The 18,920-nt window shown below is 25.5% G+C and overlaps 1 protein-coding gene across 7 annotated transcripts in view; it reads left to right on the forward strand.

Moving 5' to 3' along the window:
- Positions 1-18,017, forward strand: part of LOC101237183 (cell adhesion molecule DSCAML1) — a 69,708-nt gene extending 51,691 nt beyond the window's left edge. For all 7 annotated transcript variants that reach the window (XM_065788810.1, XM_065788807.1, XM_065788809.1 and 4 more), the window contains 11 exons: positions 3,027-3,317; positions 3,409-3,479; positions 6,218-6,446; positions 6,531-6,646; positions 7,418-7,595; positions 7,666-7,953; positions 10,293-10,568; positions 11,550-11,840; positions 14,403-14,576; positions 16,377-16,476; positions 16,892-18,017. In XM_065788810.1, coding sequence (XP_065644882.1) covers positions 3,027-3,317; positions 3,409-3,479; positions 6,218-6,446; positions 6,531-6,646; positions 7,418-7,595; positions 7,666-7,953; positions 10,293-10,568; positions 11,550-11,840; positions 14,403-14,576; positions 16,377-16,476; positions 16,892-17,909 — 3,032 coding nt within the window. In that variant the 3' untranslated portion in view covers positions 17,910-18,017. The remainder of the gene's footprint in view (positions 1-3,026; positions 3,318-3,408; positions 3,480-6,217; positions 6,447-6,530; positions 6,647-7,417; positions 7,596-7,665; positions 7,954-10,292; positions 10,569-11,549; positions 11,841-14,402; positions 14,577-16,376; positions 16,477-16,891) is intronic.
- Positions 18,018-18,920: the final 903 nt, after the last annotated feature.

Here is an 18,920-nt window from a genome sequence, read left to right on the forward strand (position 1 = left end):
AAGTCTGAGTTCGGACACGCAAGTTAAATGGTCTTTGTATAAAAATATTTCTGCAATCATAAATACAAGTCTTTATAATACATGTATAATATATATTGCTGTTTTTACCTTAGTCATACAATAAATTCTACTAACAAGTATCTTTGACATCCATGAAAAGTAAATTTTAAAGCTGTTTCAGGTTTGATATCAAATCAGTAATATGACTAAAATATATAGATATGGTTACATACATAATTGTTTGCTGGATATGGTTCAGGGATAGAGTTTTTACACTGGTTTCTAGTAATACTGGAACATGCAATACTTACTTCGACAACCATTGGTATGTGTGTGCATGTATGTATATGTATGTATGCATATGTGTGAATATATATGTAAAAATTTTAGTTTTTAGGTTGTCATTTTTAATACATGTATGATTGTTTTCCCTGCCCTACGTAATATTTGACATTTGATGTTGTAGTGGTTTTGTTTACTGTTTTCATTGTTATTGCTATATTTATTTAAAACTTATTTTTTTGATTGGTTAGCAACATTCGATCTAGGTATCTATAGCGGCGTTAAACTTTGTATGGTTTTGTTGTTTTTATAATTTCATATATATTTCTACAGCTTATCTGCTTGAGTTTATTTATCCAAAAAGAACCAATTTTAGCAATGTTGTATTTTTCATAAAGTTTTATCTAATAGCATTTATCAAATTTGTAGTGTAGCTGAGTATTTTGTGGTTTTCTATCAGAATAATTTTTATTATTTTATTATGTTATCATATATATTTTATTTTATTGTTTTTGTCATTTTTGTTAAAAAAATTTTATTTATATTTTATTTTACATATTTATGTTATTTTATATATATATATTTTTTTTATTTTAAATTTGTTATATTATTTGGTATTGAATTCACTACTCTCACTATCCATATTATTTCTTCAAAAATAATTGTGCTTTACCAATTTGGGTGAAGTTAGGGTTTTAGCTGTTTTGTAGTGTCCTCTTTTATGGTAGTATGGAGTATGATGTTTATCTTATGATGATGGAGATGATGTTTATCTTACAGGATAAACTAGGTATTGGTGCTGAGCTTCTTCGAAATGCCAGTAATAATAAACGTGGTTCTGAGGAGAAGTTTATTTCCACCACTACTTAAATTATGATTACACGAAAGCAATAATGTTTTTTCTTTATCTTATACCTCCTATCATTTTATATTTATTTAAAATATGATTACACAAAAGCAATAATGTTTTTTCTTTAGCTTATACCTCCTATCATTTTATATTTATTTAAAATATGATTACACAAAAGCAATAATGTTTTTTCTTTAGCTTATACCTCCTATCATTTTATATTTATTTAAAATATGATTACACAAAAGCAATAATGTTTTTTCTTTAGCTTATACCTCCTATCATTTTATATTTATTTAAAATATGATTACACAAAAGCAATAATGTTTTTTCTTTAGCTTATACCTCCTATCATTTTATATTTATTTAAAATATGATTACACAAAAGCAATAATGTTTTTTCTTTAGCTTATACCTCCTATCATTTTATATTTATTTAAAATATGATTACACAAAAGCAATAATGTTTTTTCTTTAGCTTATACCTCCTATCATTTTATATTTATTTAAAATATGATTACACAAAAGCAATAATGTTTTTTCTTTAGCTTATACCTCCTATCATTTTATATTTATTTAAAATATGATTACACAAAAGCAATAATGTTTTTTCTTTAGCTTATACCTCCTATCATTTTATATTTATTTAAAATATGATTACACAAAAGCAATAATGTTTTTTCTTTAGCTTATACCTCCTATCATTTTATATTTATTTAAAATATGATTACACAAAAGCAATAATGTTTTTTCTTTAGCTTATACCTCCTATCATTTTATATTTATTTAAAATATGATTACACAAAAGCAATAATGTTTTTTCTTTAGCTTATACCTCCTATCATTTTATATTTATTTAAAATATGATTACACAAAAGCAATAATGTTTTTTCTTTAGCTTATACCTCCTATCATTTTATATTTATTTAAAATATGATTACACAAAAGCAATAATGTTTTTTCTTTAGCTTATACCTCCTATCATTTTATATTTATTCATTTTAAATATTGATATATCTATACATATGTATATTTGTTTTAAGTATGTTTTTACCTTTGTGTTTACTGTAGATTTATGGTTACTTGTGTGTCCTGTTTTGCTTTTGTTACATTTCTATTGTGTCCTGTTTTGTTTTTATTAAATTTCTATTACATGCGGGATGTCTAAATTATCATTATTATTTTTTACTACACGCTTTACTATAGTGTCTTTGTTTTGTTCTGAACATCTGTTCAATATATATTTTAAATTTTTTTATCCTTTCTCTTCCTAATTTTTTCCTTCTTTAACTTGGGCTCGGTCTAGTTTTTTGATACATATTTTTGCATTTTTTTAAATATATAATATCATATCTTTGTTATAAAAACCCAGCTTCGACTTTGTAAATTCTGTTAACAAATGATTTTTGATTGATTATAACTTAGTAAGTTGTTAATATGATGCCATTACAAAATAGATTTAAAGATAAAATCATTTATAAAAAGAAAAAATTAAAAAAAAAAAAAAATCTACTCTAAAATTTTAGAAGGTATGTTTCTACATGAAGAACAAAATGAAGATTTAACTTCTTTCAAACATTAAAAAATAGATAATGCAAAAAGTTGTCATCAAAATTTGATGACAGTATTGATATAAGCCACAATCTTTGATTTTTCGGGTTTTCAAAGAAACATAAAATTTATTCTACTTCCTGGAGTTTCCTAATTAAAACAACCAACGGGTCAATGCCTATCAGGCATAATTTGAAAAAGAGTTTAAAGTGTGCTTCTAAATATGCAGGATACATAAGAAAACTTTACAATGTTTTGCCTGTTGTTTTTTGCACACATGTTTTAAATTATAAACAAAGCAACCTGTTGATAATATTTTTATGATATAATATAATATTTTTAGAAGAACCTCATAGCCCTGAAAATCTCATGCAAATTTCCTCAACTTCTCGTTCCATTCATTTGTCATGGAAACCAGGTTTTAATGGCAACTCACCAATTATCTCATTTCGTCTGGAGATGAAGTTATGGGCTGCAAACTGGAATTTAGGAAAGTTTTTTATTACAAAAGAGACCCAATATTTAGTCGAAGGTTTAAGTCCAGGTTTGAAATATAGTTTTCGTGTAAGCTCTTCAAATAGACATGGAATTAGCGAAAAAAGTGATGAAGTATCATTTACAACAAAGGAAGAAGGTTTGCCTGTTATACAATATATTGTTATAAACAATTATTGTAAAACATTGTATATAATAGATCCTTTTAAATTTATGTTTATTTTATATAGCTCCTTCAGCACCACCAAATAATGTTACCATTATTAATAAAACAGAAGACAAGTTACTTGTGACCTGGCTTGTATGTGTTTTATATTTTTAATTCTAGATCAGTAATAACAACTGTATAGTGAAGTATTTAAAAATATTTTTTTAATTTTTTTAATATACATATTGGGTGTTGACTTAAGGTATTCAAAGACTACACTACATATAGGATTTTAAAACATCAATAAACTAAAAGTTAGTTTTGAGGTAAATTTAATAGCAAATTTTTAAAAAAATTTTAAAATTAGGTGTATCTTGTGCTCAAGTGTCATCTCAAGAAAACAGAAGAAGCCTTAATTTAATCTTTTGATTTTATCACTCTGCATACTACTGATGCTTCAAATTAAAAATTTTTTTTTTTTATAAAAATCAATTTGATTAGAAAAATTCACATTTTTAGGAAATATAGAGATTTCCCAAAAAAATTTAATATTAACAACCTCAGTTTTTTTAACTTTATAGTAGAATAGTTGGGGAGTAGCACAAGCGCTGCTTGGGGGGTAGCACAAGCGCTGCTTGGGGGGTAGCACAAGCGCTGCTTGGGGGGTAGCACAAGCGCTGCTTGGGGGGTAGCACAAGCGCTGCTAGCTCTCTTTTTTCTTTTCTGACAATGTCTTAATAAGTAAGTCCTACAGTAGTTAAGAGATTCTGCAGCAGCTTTCTTAACAACACTTCATTAAATCACTTTCCAATCAAATTTAACTAATATTGAAGGGTTATATTAACATTGATGATTAGCATACATAATATAAAATAACATTAACATAAATTAACTTCCAACACTTTTTAAATTTTTTAAAGTTGTAATTAAAAAATTTTCTCTTTCGTAAATCAGAATCTTGCTAAAATGTTAGAAAAATTAAAATAAATACTTGCTTATTACTTGTTTATTATTTAGAAAAAATTAATCTAAACAAAAAATGCTATTAAAAAAAAAAAAAAAAAGTACATTCCAAAAAAAAAATGTTTAAACATTAAATGTAAACCTTTAACTAATGTGTGTTAAATGTTTACATTTTTATCACACATTGGTTATTGTGTTGAATTTCATACACAACGTATTGTGTTAAATTTTTTATTTTATTTAAACATGAGCCATGAAAAACAATTTTATAATAGGCTAAGTATAATATATGTAGACCTTTATAAGTATAATATATGTAGACCTTTATAAGTATAATATATGTAGACCTTTATAAGTATAATATATGTAGACCTTTATAAAAGTATAATATATGTAGACCTTTATAAGTATAATATATGTAGACCTTTATAAGTATAATATATGTAGACCTTTATAAAAGTATAATATATGTAGACCTTTATAAGTATAATATATGTAGACCTTTATAAGTATAATATATGTAGACCTTTATAAAAGTATAATATATGTAGACCTTTATAAGTATAATATATGTAGACCTTTATAAGTATAATATATGTAGACCTTTATAAGTATAATATATGTAGACCTTTATAAGTATAATATATGTAGACCTTTACAAGTATAATATATGTAGACCTTTATAAGTATAATATATGTAGACGTTTATAAGTATAATATATGTAGACCTTTATAAAAGTATAATATATGTAGACCTTTATAAGTATAATATATGTAGACCTTTATAAGTATAATATATGTAGACCTTTATAAAAGTATAATATATGTAGACCTTTATAAGTATAATATATGTAGACCTTTATAAGTATAACATATGTAGACCTTTATAAAAATATTCCAAGAGACTAAAAATGGTATGTGTAGACCTTTATATTCCCATTAAAATAAAGTTGTTCAAAATATTGAGATTTATGTTGTACTCAAATACAAATAACTTGGATACTATTTTGGGCATTTTTTAGCACATTTCAATAATTGAATACAAGCTAAAAATTTTTATAAAGTTAATTTTTTTATTTATTTACATCAAGTTTGACCTTGCATGTATTTGCATTTTTAAAAATAACTTTGTTTAAAATAATTAAATAAATTTGCGATACTGGAATGTGGTGACATTTTTATTAGGCGGTTAAATATTTTATTATATTATAATTAATAATAAATATTATATATTTGTTTGTTTAATATTATACATTTGTTTATATAATTATAGAGTGAACTTGAGTGATGTGTAGGAAAGTTGACAATTTATGTTTATTCGCAAAACATTTTTACAAGTAAAAAGCATAAAATAGAAATTTGTTCCTATATATTATGCAACTTATATTATTTTTTTTCTTTTAAAAGTTTTAATCATTGTTCTATTATAAGCTCTCTACAAGTGCGTTACAAAAAATTATGTCTGGTAGAAGCACATTAGATTTTTAATATAGAACTAAACTTAAATATTTTTTTACTGATATATTTCAAATAGTCATTATTCATGTTTTCTCAAATGTGTATTTAAATTTCTATTTGTTATATTTATATTTTATTGCTAGTTCTTACAAATCAACCTTGATTACCATTAATTATTTTTGAGAGAATAATTTTTGTTAAGTTTAACTGATCAATACTCATTGACATTATTTTATACATTTTCAGCAAGATTTACTAAATTAAATCACACCTATTTAGTTTGGAAAGCATTGTAGTTTGGCAAATAAAGTTTAACATGTATATTATAAAAGAAATTGCATAGGATAAATTGCATTGAACTCTACAAGAGTCAGCCAAAAAGACAACAATATTAATCATTTTAATTGTTAAATAATTTTTTAAACACCAGTAGTATGTTACATATAATACTAACACTTTTATTTTTATAGGAGCCAGAAAAGGAATACCAAAATGGTGTCATTTCTGGTTATCGTATTGGTTATGTACCTTCTGTTCACCGATCGGTACCAAAACAATTTATAGATGTTGGTGCAGTTAACTCTGCTCTTCTTCAAGGATTACTTCAGTTTACATTATACCAAGTTAGTGTTCAAGCTATAACTAGTGGTGGAGTAGGACCTTCCTCTGCTGATGTTTTTGCTTCTACTTTAGAAGGAGGTTGATAACATTGTTTAGAATTGTGCTTATATAATTTTTATTAATTTTTTTTCAATCTAAAGTTTGTTATGTTACATTATACAGTTCCATCTCTTGCTCCTCCATCTGTAAAAGCACAAGCAGTTGGTTCTCAAACTTTATTGGTTAGTTGGAAAACGGTTCCTGAAGATGCTGTTAATGGAATTTTATGTGGTTATAAGGTATTGATTTTGCAGAACTATGTATGCAAAAAGTTAATGATATTTTGAAAATTTAGTGCTGATAGTGATGATAATGATTTATAAATGTATGTATGTATGTATATATGTATAAATGTATAAATGTATGTATGTATGTATGTATGTATGTATGTATGTATGTATGTATGTATGTATGTATGTATGTATGTATGTATGTATGTATGTATGTATGTATGTATGTATGTATGAATGTATGAATGTATGTATATATGTATAAATGTATGTATGTATGTATGTATGTATGTATGTATGTATGTATGTATGTATGTATGTATGTATGTATGTATGTATGGATGTATGTATGTATGTATGTATGTATGTATGTATGTATGTATGTATGTATGTATGTATGAATGTATGTATGTATGTATGTATGTATGTATGTATGTATGTATGTATGTATATATGTATGTATATTGATATATATATATATATATATATATATTGGTATTAAACTAAATTATAGAGATTTTTGGTTTATATAAAAAAAAAAAAAAAAAAAAAAAAAAAGTGTTTGAGGTCTTGTTTCTATGTTTTATGGTAACCCCTTTGTGTCAATTTTTTTTGCCAACTTAATGCAGACCTTTAACAGTTTCAGGTAAGCAATTTATTGCAGATCTCATTTTTCCTAATTCTGAGGGTTGAACTATTATAATACTAATATATACATATAAATTTGTATCTATAATTTTATTTATATCTGCATATATATATATATATTACAATCTTAAGGTGGTTTATATTGATGTTGAGCGTTCAGAGAAACGAGAAAAGTCTGTTCTAAATTCTCAGCAGATAGTGTTAAATGGTTTACGGAAATTCACTGACTATCAAATTAATGTACTTGCATACACGAATGCCGGAGATGGTGTTCCAAGTCAATCTATTTTTCAAAAAACAAATGAAGATAGTATGTACATTTTTATTTGAATATTTTTTTCTATTTTTTTCATAGAAATTTTTAATCTTTTTTAAATAAGTTCCAGAAGCACCATCGCTTTTTTCTGCAACACCTGCTTCTCCAACTGAGATTGGAGTTACATGGAGCGAGCCAATAAACCGTAATGGTATTATTACAGACTATGTCCTTTATTATCAAGAAGTTGGTCAATATTTAACTCATCGAATAGAACTGAAAAGTACACAGCAATCTTATAAACTGCAAGATTTAAAGTTTGGGCAAAAGTACATTATTTGGATGTCTGCAAAGACATCGAAAGGCGAAGGACAAACCACTAAGCGAATAACAACCACACCAAAAGATCAAGGTTTTATGCTTATTTAAATTGTTTTAATGTCAATTATATTTTTAACTTCTTACAATATTTTATACATTCTCAAGCATTTTTAATCATTTTTAAAATAATTTAATTTTTAATTTTTTTATTTTTTATTGATTATATTAGTTTATGTTTTATTATTTTTTTGATAAAGAAGTTTTTATGTTGTACACTACAAGTTTTTAAAAATTTTAAAATCATTTTGTTACTAAACAAATTATTATTTATTTAACGTAAAAGATTTATTGTTTATTTGTTAATTACAGCAAGCAGCCATTATTTACCTTAAGAAAGTAGGTAAACAAAAAGCAATAAAGAGCAATTAAATGGAATTTAAATTTAAAGAAAATGGTTGGCAAAAAAACAAAAAACCCTTAAATTGTATGAGTTAGGAAAGCATGATGTTCCACTTCCAAAATTTCACCAAAATGGGTGTTCATAAAAAAAAAAGAATAAAATTATTTGCAGCAAAAAAAATAGTTGCAAAAAAGAAATGACTTTGAAAAAGTATGGAACTTTGTTGAATGACAAATGCAAGATTGAGTTTTTGTTGATGAAACAATGGACAAATGTTTGATTGAGCAGTGACCAAGTTCTAAGAAAAAGAAAGAGATGCAACCTTATGATGATGAGACAGAGGCTCAAGCTTGTAAGCTTGATTAGGACTTCTTCATTTACAATGATTAGGTCTAACTACATTTACTATGCATTTTTGGATCTTGTCAGAGAGATCATCATCATTAAAAAAAATCTAAAAACAACAACAATATTCCATAATTTAGAATAAAAGATTTACAGAGAATGAAATTAGGAGTAAAAATATGGCAAGCAGGATAAAAATAGGAATGCTTATAGAGTGCAATAATTAAATAAGTGCATTAATTAATTAAATTGCAATTTTTTTATAAGTTCATAATAGCAATTGGTTTTCACATGATAATCAGAAAAGTCATAATGTATGCGAAATAAATACTGCGATTAAAACAAAATGATTCATCAACTTTAAAAATGTTTTCCATTGATTTCCAAATGATTGCCATAAGATTTGAGAAATGAATGAAAAGAAAAGATCCATGCAGAGTTAATTTTAAAAAACATTAATTCTGCACAGTGTTGTTCTTATGGAAAGGATTAAAAAAATTGTAAATCTCTAGAAATCCCTTAGCCCCCATAATCCAGCACTGCTGTGAATCAAAAAATAACAGCCATCAAACTAAAAGTAAAAACAAATAAAATAGAAAGAAAAAAAAAATTAGATTTTGAAAAAACAATATCTAAAATATCTTTGAGATAAAAAAAAAATTTCAAGATGAAAAAGCACTTTGAAGACCATGATTATTTCAAAGACCATGATTATTTGTAAAAGATAGGTCCAAACAATTTGGTGCTAATGATGGTTTAATAGTTGTAGTAATTTTTCTCATGTTTTAAATTATTATAGAACTTGAATCAATCATTAACAGCTAATGACAATTTAATCTATAAGCTATTTATTTGTCTCAGTCCAATAATTAACTAAAAGTTGTAAAAAAAAAGGCTTCTTATGTGTTATCTTGTGTTAACTTATTTCTTCAGGTTTTATAAAGAAATAAGTTTGACAAAGTATTTGCAAGTTTAAGTTTGAAACTGCTAATAAGTTTTATAAAATTGTTTAATGTTTTAGTCAAAAGCAAATTAAGAATTTCAGGATCTAATATATAATTTTTGCTATTTTATCAATAGTTTTTGTTAAATGTCTCAAAAACAGTTAAATTTTTGAAATTATTACTGGGGGTCTTTTATATTATTGTTATTTAAATAAGAAATTTTTTTGATCTTATATATTTTTTTAGAAAAAGGATTTTAGGATTTTAAATGTTAAATCCTAGTTTTTTTCATATTTTTTTATAAGTTAATAATTGAATTTTAGTATTTACCTTTTCTTAATGACTTGATCGTTTTTTGTTATATTATTTGTATAAATGTTATAATTTAGACGAATATTTTTTATTAATATCTCATAGCAGTTTAAAAAAAAAAGTTCAAAAAACTTTTATTTTCTTTATCAAATAAATAAAATTTTATTTGTGATTTATACTTAATATTTATTTTTTCCTATATTTAAGTTTTATTTGTTTATGTTTATGATGTATATTAAATATTTATTTTGTTGCATAAATAATATTTATTTAATATATTATTATGAATTGCTTAAATTGATTTAATTTTATTGAACAACATTATTGCATTATTTAAAATAATTATTTTTTATATACATAGAGTTTAGCATAATTTACAGAGTTTTTTAATAAAAAATGAAAATCTTGTATGTTTAATTTTAAATATAGTTCCTTCCAAAATAATTACTCCTTCTCGATTGACATCAACAGCAAAAATGGGTTCTGATGTAACTCTTCCATGTGCAGCTGTCGGACATCCAAAACCAATTATAACTTGGTACAAATCCAGTCAATCATATTCATCAAGAAAACAAAAGCGTTTTATGGTAGCTGATGTACCTTACACTCTTCATAATGTTCAGGAGGAGGATGAAGGCTCTTATAATTGCACTGCTGAAAATAAATACGGAATTGATTGGAACATTGTGACACTTATAGTACAAAGTACTTATTAATATATTTTTATTGTAATTGTTATTTACTATTTTAGTATTGTCTTTGGTTGTTATTGGTTTTAATATTGTCCTTGGTTATTTTATTTTTTTTATTATCATTATTATTATTGTTATTATTGTTATTATTATTAATTTTATTATTGATATTATTATAGGTTTTAAATTGTTATACTTTTGATCAAAGTAATTTATTATTTATTAATCAAAATTTTTTTTAAAACACTTTTTTTGTCAGTTTCAAAAGGTCTTTAATGATTTTTTTTAAAAAAAGTCTGCTGTAAAATTAACAAAAAAAAAAAGTTTATTTAAATATGCTTTTATTATTATTATTTAAAAAAAATGAAAATTGATAAATTAAGAAAACGCTTTTTTTTTAAAGAAACCCTAATAAATATTTTGAAATTCAGCACTTGGGTCTAAAAAAACCTTTAATGTTTAAATTCAATGTTTTAACTCAGCAAAAAACTCTGACAGTCGACAAAAGAGAAGTTATTAATAATGATAATTATTATTACTTAGCTTTAATTATTTATTATTTATTATTCTTTATTATTATTAACTTATCTTTTGTTGTTTTTATATCTTTTGTATAAATCAAATAATTTATAATCAAGTTATATATATAGCAATCAAGTTATTAAACTTATAATCAATGAAATTTTATAAACAATTGCACAATTTTAAAATGATAATACTCTGCTACTGGGTCAGAGTTTCTAATACTAAGCTAATTTTGGAAAATTAGCTTAGTATTAGAAACTCTGACCCAGTAGCAGAGAAAAAAGATTTGGTGTTGGCTGCAATACTTTTCTTGGTTTTCATTGAGTGCGTTTGTATTGCAATTTGTATTGCAACTTTATTGCAATATTGGTTTTACTATTGTAATCAAATATTGTGATGATGTTATAAAGTTAAATTTAAGTAATTTTTAATTTTATTTTAACATTAAATAATGTATTGTTATTTTTAGCTCTTCCTAAACCACCTCATGATATAAATGCATATTTGGTTCTTTACAATGCATTAAATTTTACATGGGGGTTGAGTTTTGATGGTAATAGTGCAATTACTGGTCAACATGTGAGATATGTTGAATCTAGTAAAGCAAGTTCATGGACTAAAGTTAAATTGAATAGCATTCAAACTTGGTTTGTTGTTCATAATATTACTTCATCAACTATATATTTTGAAGTAGCATCTGAAAATGAAATTGGTATCGGTCAATACAGTGAAACAATGAAATTTGTTATATCTGAAAATGGTAAGTAGGTTAATTTGTAAATAATTGTTATAAATTATATTTTTATTAAAAATTTATAACACTAGGCAAAAAGTGAGCTGGCATAGTAGCTAATAAATGAATGACAAAACTTCTTCAATATATTACATAAGGAAAGCATAACTTTTAACACTATAAAAAAAAGTTACATGTATGATTGCCTTAAGTTTTCTAATTATTAAAAGCAATCATTATTACCTATTTGTTTCATTTATCATTTACAAATATTTATGGTCTTCAAAGTAACTTTTCATTTGTTGAATCTTTTTCAAAATTCACCAGACCTACTTTTGTCAGGATAAATTAAAAATAAATTCAAAAAATAAAATTTAAATTTGGCTGTTTAATCGTTGAGTTTAAGTGTTGATAGCTATTATCTTATATAAAAAAACTCCAATAGTCACCTGCTTGGCCTGGCATGACATGTCAATTCATGTCATGACATGTCGTAAAATCAGATTTGAAGCTTATGACAATTTTTATACGTTTATCAATTCTTAACTAAATCAACTGTTTTTTATGTTTCTCCTTCTTTGACTTCACCCTTTTTGATGTTGTTCTTGATCAAATTGACCAAGCTCTCTCTATATCCATCAGCCAGTTTTGTCGTTATTGGTGACTTTAATGCTCAAAAATACTGAATGATTCGGCTCTAGATCCATTAACCTTGTTACTCTAAAGTGCAAAATATTTGTCTTTCTCAATCTCTTACTCAGTAACTTGTTTTACTGACACCTCTAATTACTTACCATGACTTCTTAATGTTACCATGACTTCTTGATGCTGTGTTTTATCTCTGGCCCTAGCTTGTGCTCAGTTTTGCATTGTTCTCCTTTAGATGGTTTAGCTCATGTTAAGATCTCACTAATTAACTCTCAAACACCTTCTACATCAGATCACCTTCTACCTTATGGCTGGCATTCTATACTTTTACCTTAAGGCTAACTTTGATTCATTTTTTGTAATTTTCTTTGTGATGGTCCTTGAGATAATGTCTTTTGTCTTTTTCTTTTAAAAAATAGCGTTGGTGATTCCAATTTTTTAAAGTTCTGAAAGTTGCTTTGACTCCTAAACAACATTCCAATCAATCAATCAATCAGTCAAACAATCAATCAAATAAACAATCAAACAATCAGTCTTACTACTTTTAGCTAAGTCTTAGAATCTTTAATTAACAAACTTCTAATATCTCTTCTTGATTACAAAAATTTAATCAGACAATCCATAAACATCTTGATTTTAACTTTTGCTGACTTGTTAACTCTTATAGTAGGAAGGTTCTTCTTGTGCTCCTGTCTTCTATAGTGCTCTCGTCTTGATGCTTTCCTGACTTATACAAATGACAGTTTTTTAAGTCTTCTGCTTTCTTACTCTTCAACTCTCTTTTATTAATTCTGTTAATTCCCAACTATTGGGAGGTAATCAGTACCTTGTCGGAGATGGGAGTGAATTTGTTTAAAAATATATACATATATTATTTCTTTTTATTCAACTGTTTTACATTATATGCAAACAATTTATCAGCTAAAGTATCTCAGTACAAAGGCATCTGGGATGTACAAAACATAAAAACTATTTATAGAATTAATATTTATAAAATCTGACTCTGATTCCAGTTTTTTAAAAATAATAATAAGCTAACAATTAAAAACATTTAACTTAAAGTTTCAACTTTTTTATCGTTTTCGATTTTTTAAATTTAAGTTTGAAAAATCAAAAACAATATAATAATATCAATATTTTTTTTAAATAAAATTTAAAAAAAATATTGATTTTATTAACATAGCTCTATTTATATATACTTATATATAAAATGCTTTACTGGTATACTGCTTACTTAACAGTAAAAACAGCTTTATACAATATCTGTTTTATAGATGTCTGTTATATAGTGCTTTACTTGTTTTTTTATGAAGTTCATTAAAAGTTGTTTTAACTTATACCTGACCTCTAATAATTTAGAAAATGTTTTTTTTTAATATAAAAAAAGTTGTATAATAAAAAGTGTCTACCCTAAAAAAGCTTCAACATCTAATTTTTTTTTCAGATTTGAAATCTGTAATCAAAATTACAAATATACAACAGCTTTTTAGAAAATGGAAAATTGAAATTTCTAAAATAAAAAAAAATTAAAAAAATTGAAATTTCTAAAATTTGAATAAAGTATTATAGCTAACCCTGAAGCAACTCTAAAGTTAGTGTAAACAACATAAAGTCAGTGTAAACAACATAAAGTTAGTGTAAACAACATAAAGTTAATGTAAAAAACAAAAAAGCTTTAGAGAACTTATTCAGCTCTGTAGAGCAAAAGTTAAATAGAGCCTATCTACAGAGTTCTATCACAACATTCTTCTTTTATTTGGAATCATTCTTGGATCAGAGTTAGATATTCTGTGGAGTGGATTTGTATAGCTGGAGTCAGCAGTTTGAGTTTGCATTTTCACCCTTTGGAGGGTTTATGACCTACCTCAGGGCATTCCATAAAAGCAAATAATACATAATACATAATGGTTGGTAATATATACTTGATGTATTTCTTTTCAGGTGTTATAAAAAGTTTTGAGCGGGTTGTGTTTGTTGCTGAATCTATGCAGTTGAAAAAAGTTTCGATCAAGAAATATGTGCAACCCACCCTTATAGCTCTACTTATTGTTACATGCATCTTAATTATTCTATTATTAATTGCATCATGGGATAAAGATCAAAAAAGATTAAGAAGTAAATTGTTTTTTTGTTTTTTTAAATGTAACGCTCATAATATAAGCATAAATATGTTTTTAGTGTTATTCTGCATTTTTTTGTACTTTTATTTGTTATTTTGTGTCTTAATTCCCTTTAAAGTACATCAAATAAGTATTTGATGTCTTTTAAAAATGTTTTGTTTTGCTTTTTAATGCTTTTACTGCCAAGTGAATAGACTCATTACATAATAACAAAAGTTTATGTTTGTTTTTAGAAATTTTTAGCATTAGCTGGCTATCATACTAATGATGTAAAACAACTTAAAGAATTTTCTATTTTTTATATCACTGCTTTTAGTTTTTTAAAGGTGTAAATGATTTTTAATCTAGTTAATTTTTACTAAATCTAATCTGTAATAAATGATTTATAGAAGTATCATTTTATCCCTCCAGTTAGATTCCAGACCTGTTAAAAAATAACATAATTCAAATTCCCTTATCTATACCAGTATAAACTTTGAATGTTTTTCTGAGGTAACAAAAAACTTGAGTCGCCTAGAAAAAAAATAATTTTATACAAACAAATTCAATTCTTTTTTTTCTTGAAAAACCTTTCTTTTTTTTTGGAAAAATCTGTTTTTTGTAACAAACTGTTGCTGACCATCACAAAAACTTTTTTTAGTTTATGTAACAGCTTATAACAAACATATAACACAGCAAATAAAAACTTATAACAAATACTTGTGTAGAAACAAACCACAATCAAAATCTTGTTTCATTTCAGCTTAATGTAATTTCAGCTTAATGTGTAGCATGACTAAGAAAATTATTTTTTTTCTAGGCGACTCAAGTTTTTTGTTACCTCAGAAAAACATTCAAAGTTTATACTGGTATAGATAAGGGAATTTGAATTATGTTATTTTTTAACAGGTCTGGAATCTAACTGGAGGAATAAAATAATACTTCTATAAATCATTTATTACAGTTTTAGTAAATAATTAATACATATGTTTAAGTAAGATAAAGCTTTTATTTTAAGTTTCATGGCTGATTGAGTTATTTGATAATGACATAAAAAAAGTATATATTTTGTCATTTATTTTAAAAATTAAAATTTGTATAACAGTAAAAACAATTCTTATTTAAAATAGTATACATTTCTATTTACTATAATAGTAATAAAATTTAAATTAAATATAATTTAGCTAGTTAGTAGAATAATTATAATCGAGTAAAATAAATTAAAACTTTAACTTAAGAAAATGAAGTATCTAACTATAACTGCTAACTCACTATATCATAACTGCTTACTATATCATAACTAACTATATCATAACTGCTTACTATATCATAAATGCTTACTTTATCATAACTAACTATATCATAACTAACTGCTATCTAACTATAACATCTAGCTGTAACTGCTAAAACAAATATTTTCTATTATTTTAGTTATTAAGTTAATTACTGAAATGTTAATAATTGCGTCTTTTCAAAATTATTAAATGCAAAATCCGCATTTAAAAGTTGCAAGAACACCTATTTATTTTTGTGTTGTTTTGTCAGTTTTTATTGGACACACTTAAAAGATCTTCTGTAGTTATACAATTAAACGCAACATTTTTATTTGGCTTACAAATATTTGAATTTGGTTATAAATGTTGTTTAAGGAAAGTTTTAGTTTTGATTTTTTACTTAAAGTTGAAAACAGTTTCAGATTTACAATATTTTTGTCAAAATATTCTTTTTAATACTTTATACTTTTTTTGTAACGATTTTTTTTGTGTTTTCATTTACTTTTTTATACATACAATCTACTATTAGTTGAATTTTTTAGAACCTGCTGCATATCGTTTACTTTGCAGTTTTAAACGTGATCGCAACTTTAATAGTGATCCTTACGGGGAGCCAGCTTTACCTTGGCCATGGAATATTCGGTATTTTTTTATTATATCTTGTAATTTTTAATATATCTACTGGGTTGTCGGAAGTTCTAGTTTTATGGCACAGTAAAGGTCGTAATCATTACGCTCTATTGCAGGTAAAACTCTAGCAACACTATTTGTAAAACCAGAACCCTTGATAAACTAACTGATAATACCAGGACCCCTAAAAACCTTACTTATAAAACTAAAACTTCCAATAATTCCATTTATAAAACATGATAGCCGACAACACAATGTGTTAACTCAGGACAACACTATTATATCTAAAAGGACTCTTGCACCCCTGTATACAAAACTTTGTCAACTTTATGCATAGAAACAGGACCTCTAATAACTGATATTTATAAAAAAAAAACTTTCGTATATATAATTATATTTAAAAGGTGTATTCTGTTTTCAATATTAGAAAAGTTCAAACCACGGAGTATGATTTCATTGATACATTTGGAATGCCTGATGAATACCTGCCAAATTTTTTGGCTTCTGGTACTGACTTAATTGTAAAAGAGCCAATAAAAAAGTCAAACAAGATGTCTAAATTATCCAAAGTATCGTCGTGCAACAGTTTTGTTTTTGAGCCAGCTGTACATTATAGTGTAAATTATATCGATGAAGATAAAAAATATTCAGCAGACGGATCTTTTAAACGGTATAATGATAATAATCACAGGTTAACTGAAAAAGAAGATAATCCTGAGGATGAATTTTCCGCAATGGAAAAGTTAATGCAAAGTCCTCCGTTTGAGCCTCCTTCCAACAAATATTCTTCAAGTAGAACAAACTTTTCTCCTGACGTTTCTTTGATAACGCTAAATTCGCCATTTTATTTTCAAAATCGAGGAGATGCCGATGGCAAATCGTGTAAAGATTCTACTTTGCTTAAAGAGTCTACCGTTAAAAACTACACTACTTTAAGCGGAAGTTCTCAAATATCCTTGAATTCTATGTTTAAATCAAACTCAAGTAAGCCAAAAAGCTCAGATACTTTGAAAACGCTTGAAAGTATTGAAGAGAAAAAAGTGTTATGTAAACTTAATAACCGTGCCGAAATTTTGACATCACCTAAAGTTGCACTTGCCATAAAAGAATATCTTGAATACACAGATTGCTCCTATGAATCTATTTCTTCTTCGTGCAGTTCTAGTGTTAGCGAATTAAAGCGGGCATATGATTTCGGTAAGAAATACGGTGTGCAAGATTCTTCGGAATCTCATAGCACCGTTTTAAATACAAAACAAGATACCTATGATGACAAAGAGAAGAATTTTCACGAAAAATTATTTGAAACTTTGCTGTTTAGTGGCACACCTCGCGATTTAAATGACACAAGAGTTAAAATTCCGATTCCTATAAGAATAGACTATATGTACGATGTCAATAAAATTGATTTAGGCGGAACTTTGCGTGAACAATCATTAGTTTGATGCTTATGATTGTTTAAAAGAAAATATTTTTGAAGTTGTAAATATATATTTAATTGTATTTATTGTGAAAGTATGCATGTGAATTTAAAAATGAAAATTATTTATTTAGTCATTAGTTATTTTTTAGTTTGAGTTCAAACTTTTTTATGTTTTTAATATTATATTATTTTTATATTTCGTTAATCAAAATTTTTTTTCAAATTAATAAAGTTATACGTAATATGAAAAAATATTATTTGAGATCTGTAATTGAATATCTTATCCGCCTAGAATATCATATTCCCCATTAAAAAAGATGCGATTTAAAGTTTTAGAATTTAAAAATGCACTTAAGCCATCAGAAAATAACTTAATATAAACAATGTCTATAGTAGGTATATGTAGGATTTAAACATGGTATTCTAAGACGACTTACAACTGTTATTTATGAGGGGAATGATATTCTAAGGTACAAATTGATATTAAAAGCTATGAATTACCAGGTTTTTGCCGGATACGACTGTTATACATGGGAGATATGAAATTCTACAAAAAAATCGATTTTCTATTAAATTTTAAATTTATAGACAGATCTTATATTTTATTAAAAAATATTAATAACAAAAGTTATGATGCAAAATTTTCACCCCCTCCAACAAAATAAGAAATAAGAGGGTTATACATTATTTTGTTGCTGTTGTTTAAGGTGCCCCAAGAAAATCTAACGGTCTTATCACAGAACATAGCAGAAGAACATTTAACTAGGAGTTCACACCCTTCCTTACTAATGGGGCGAAATATGCCCAGAGCTCCCCTCGAACCTGCTGATAAACCACTCTAGCTCTGACCACTGCGTCATGGCTGCTGCATGGTCATGCTTTGCATTTGTCATAACTTTTGTGATTTACAATATTTTTGAATAAAATTTAAATAGGAATAATTAAAAATAGGAATAGTTAAAAAGTGTGCTGCGTCACAAAATTTATTTATTTATTATTATTTTATTAAGCACCCTCTTTAAATGTGTTCACA

Source organism: Hydra vulgaris, chromosome 01, assembly GCF_038396675.1.
Source record: "Hydra vulgaris chromosome 01, alternate assembly HydraT2T_AEP".
Lineage (NCBI taxonomy): Eukaryota > Metazoa > Cnidaria > Hydrozoa > Anthoathecata > Hydridae > Hydra > Hydra vulgaris.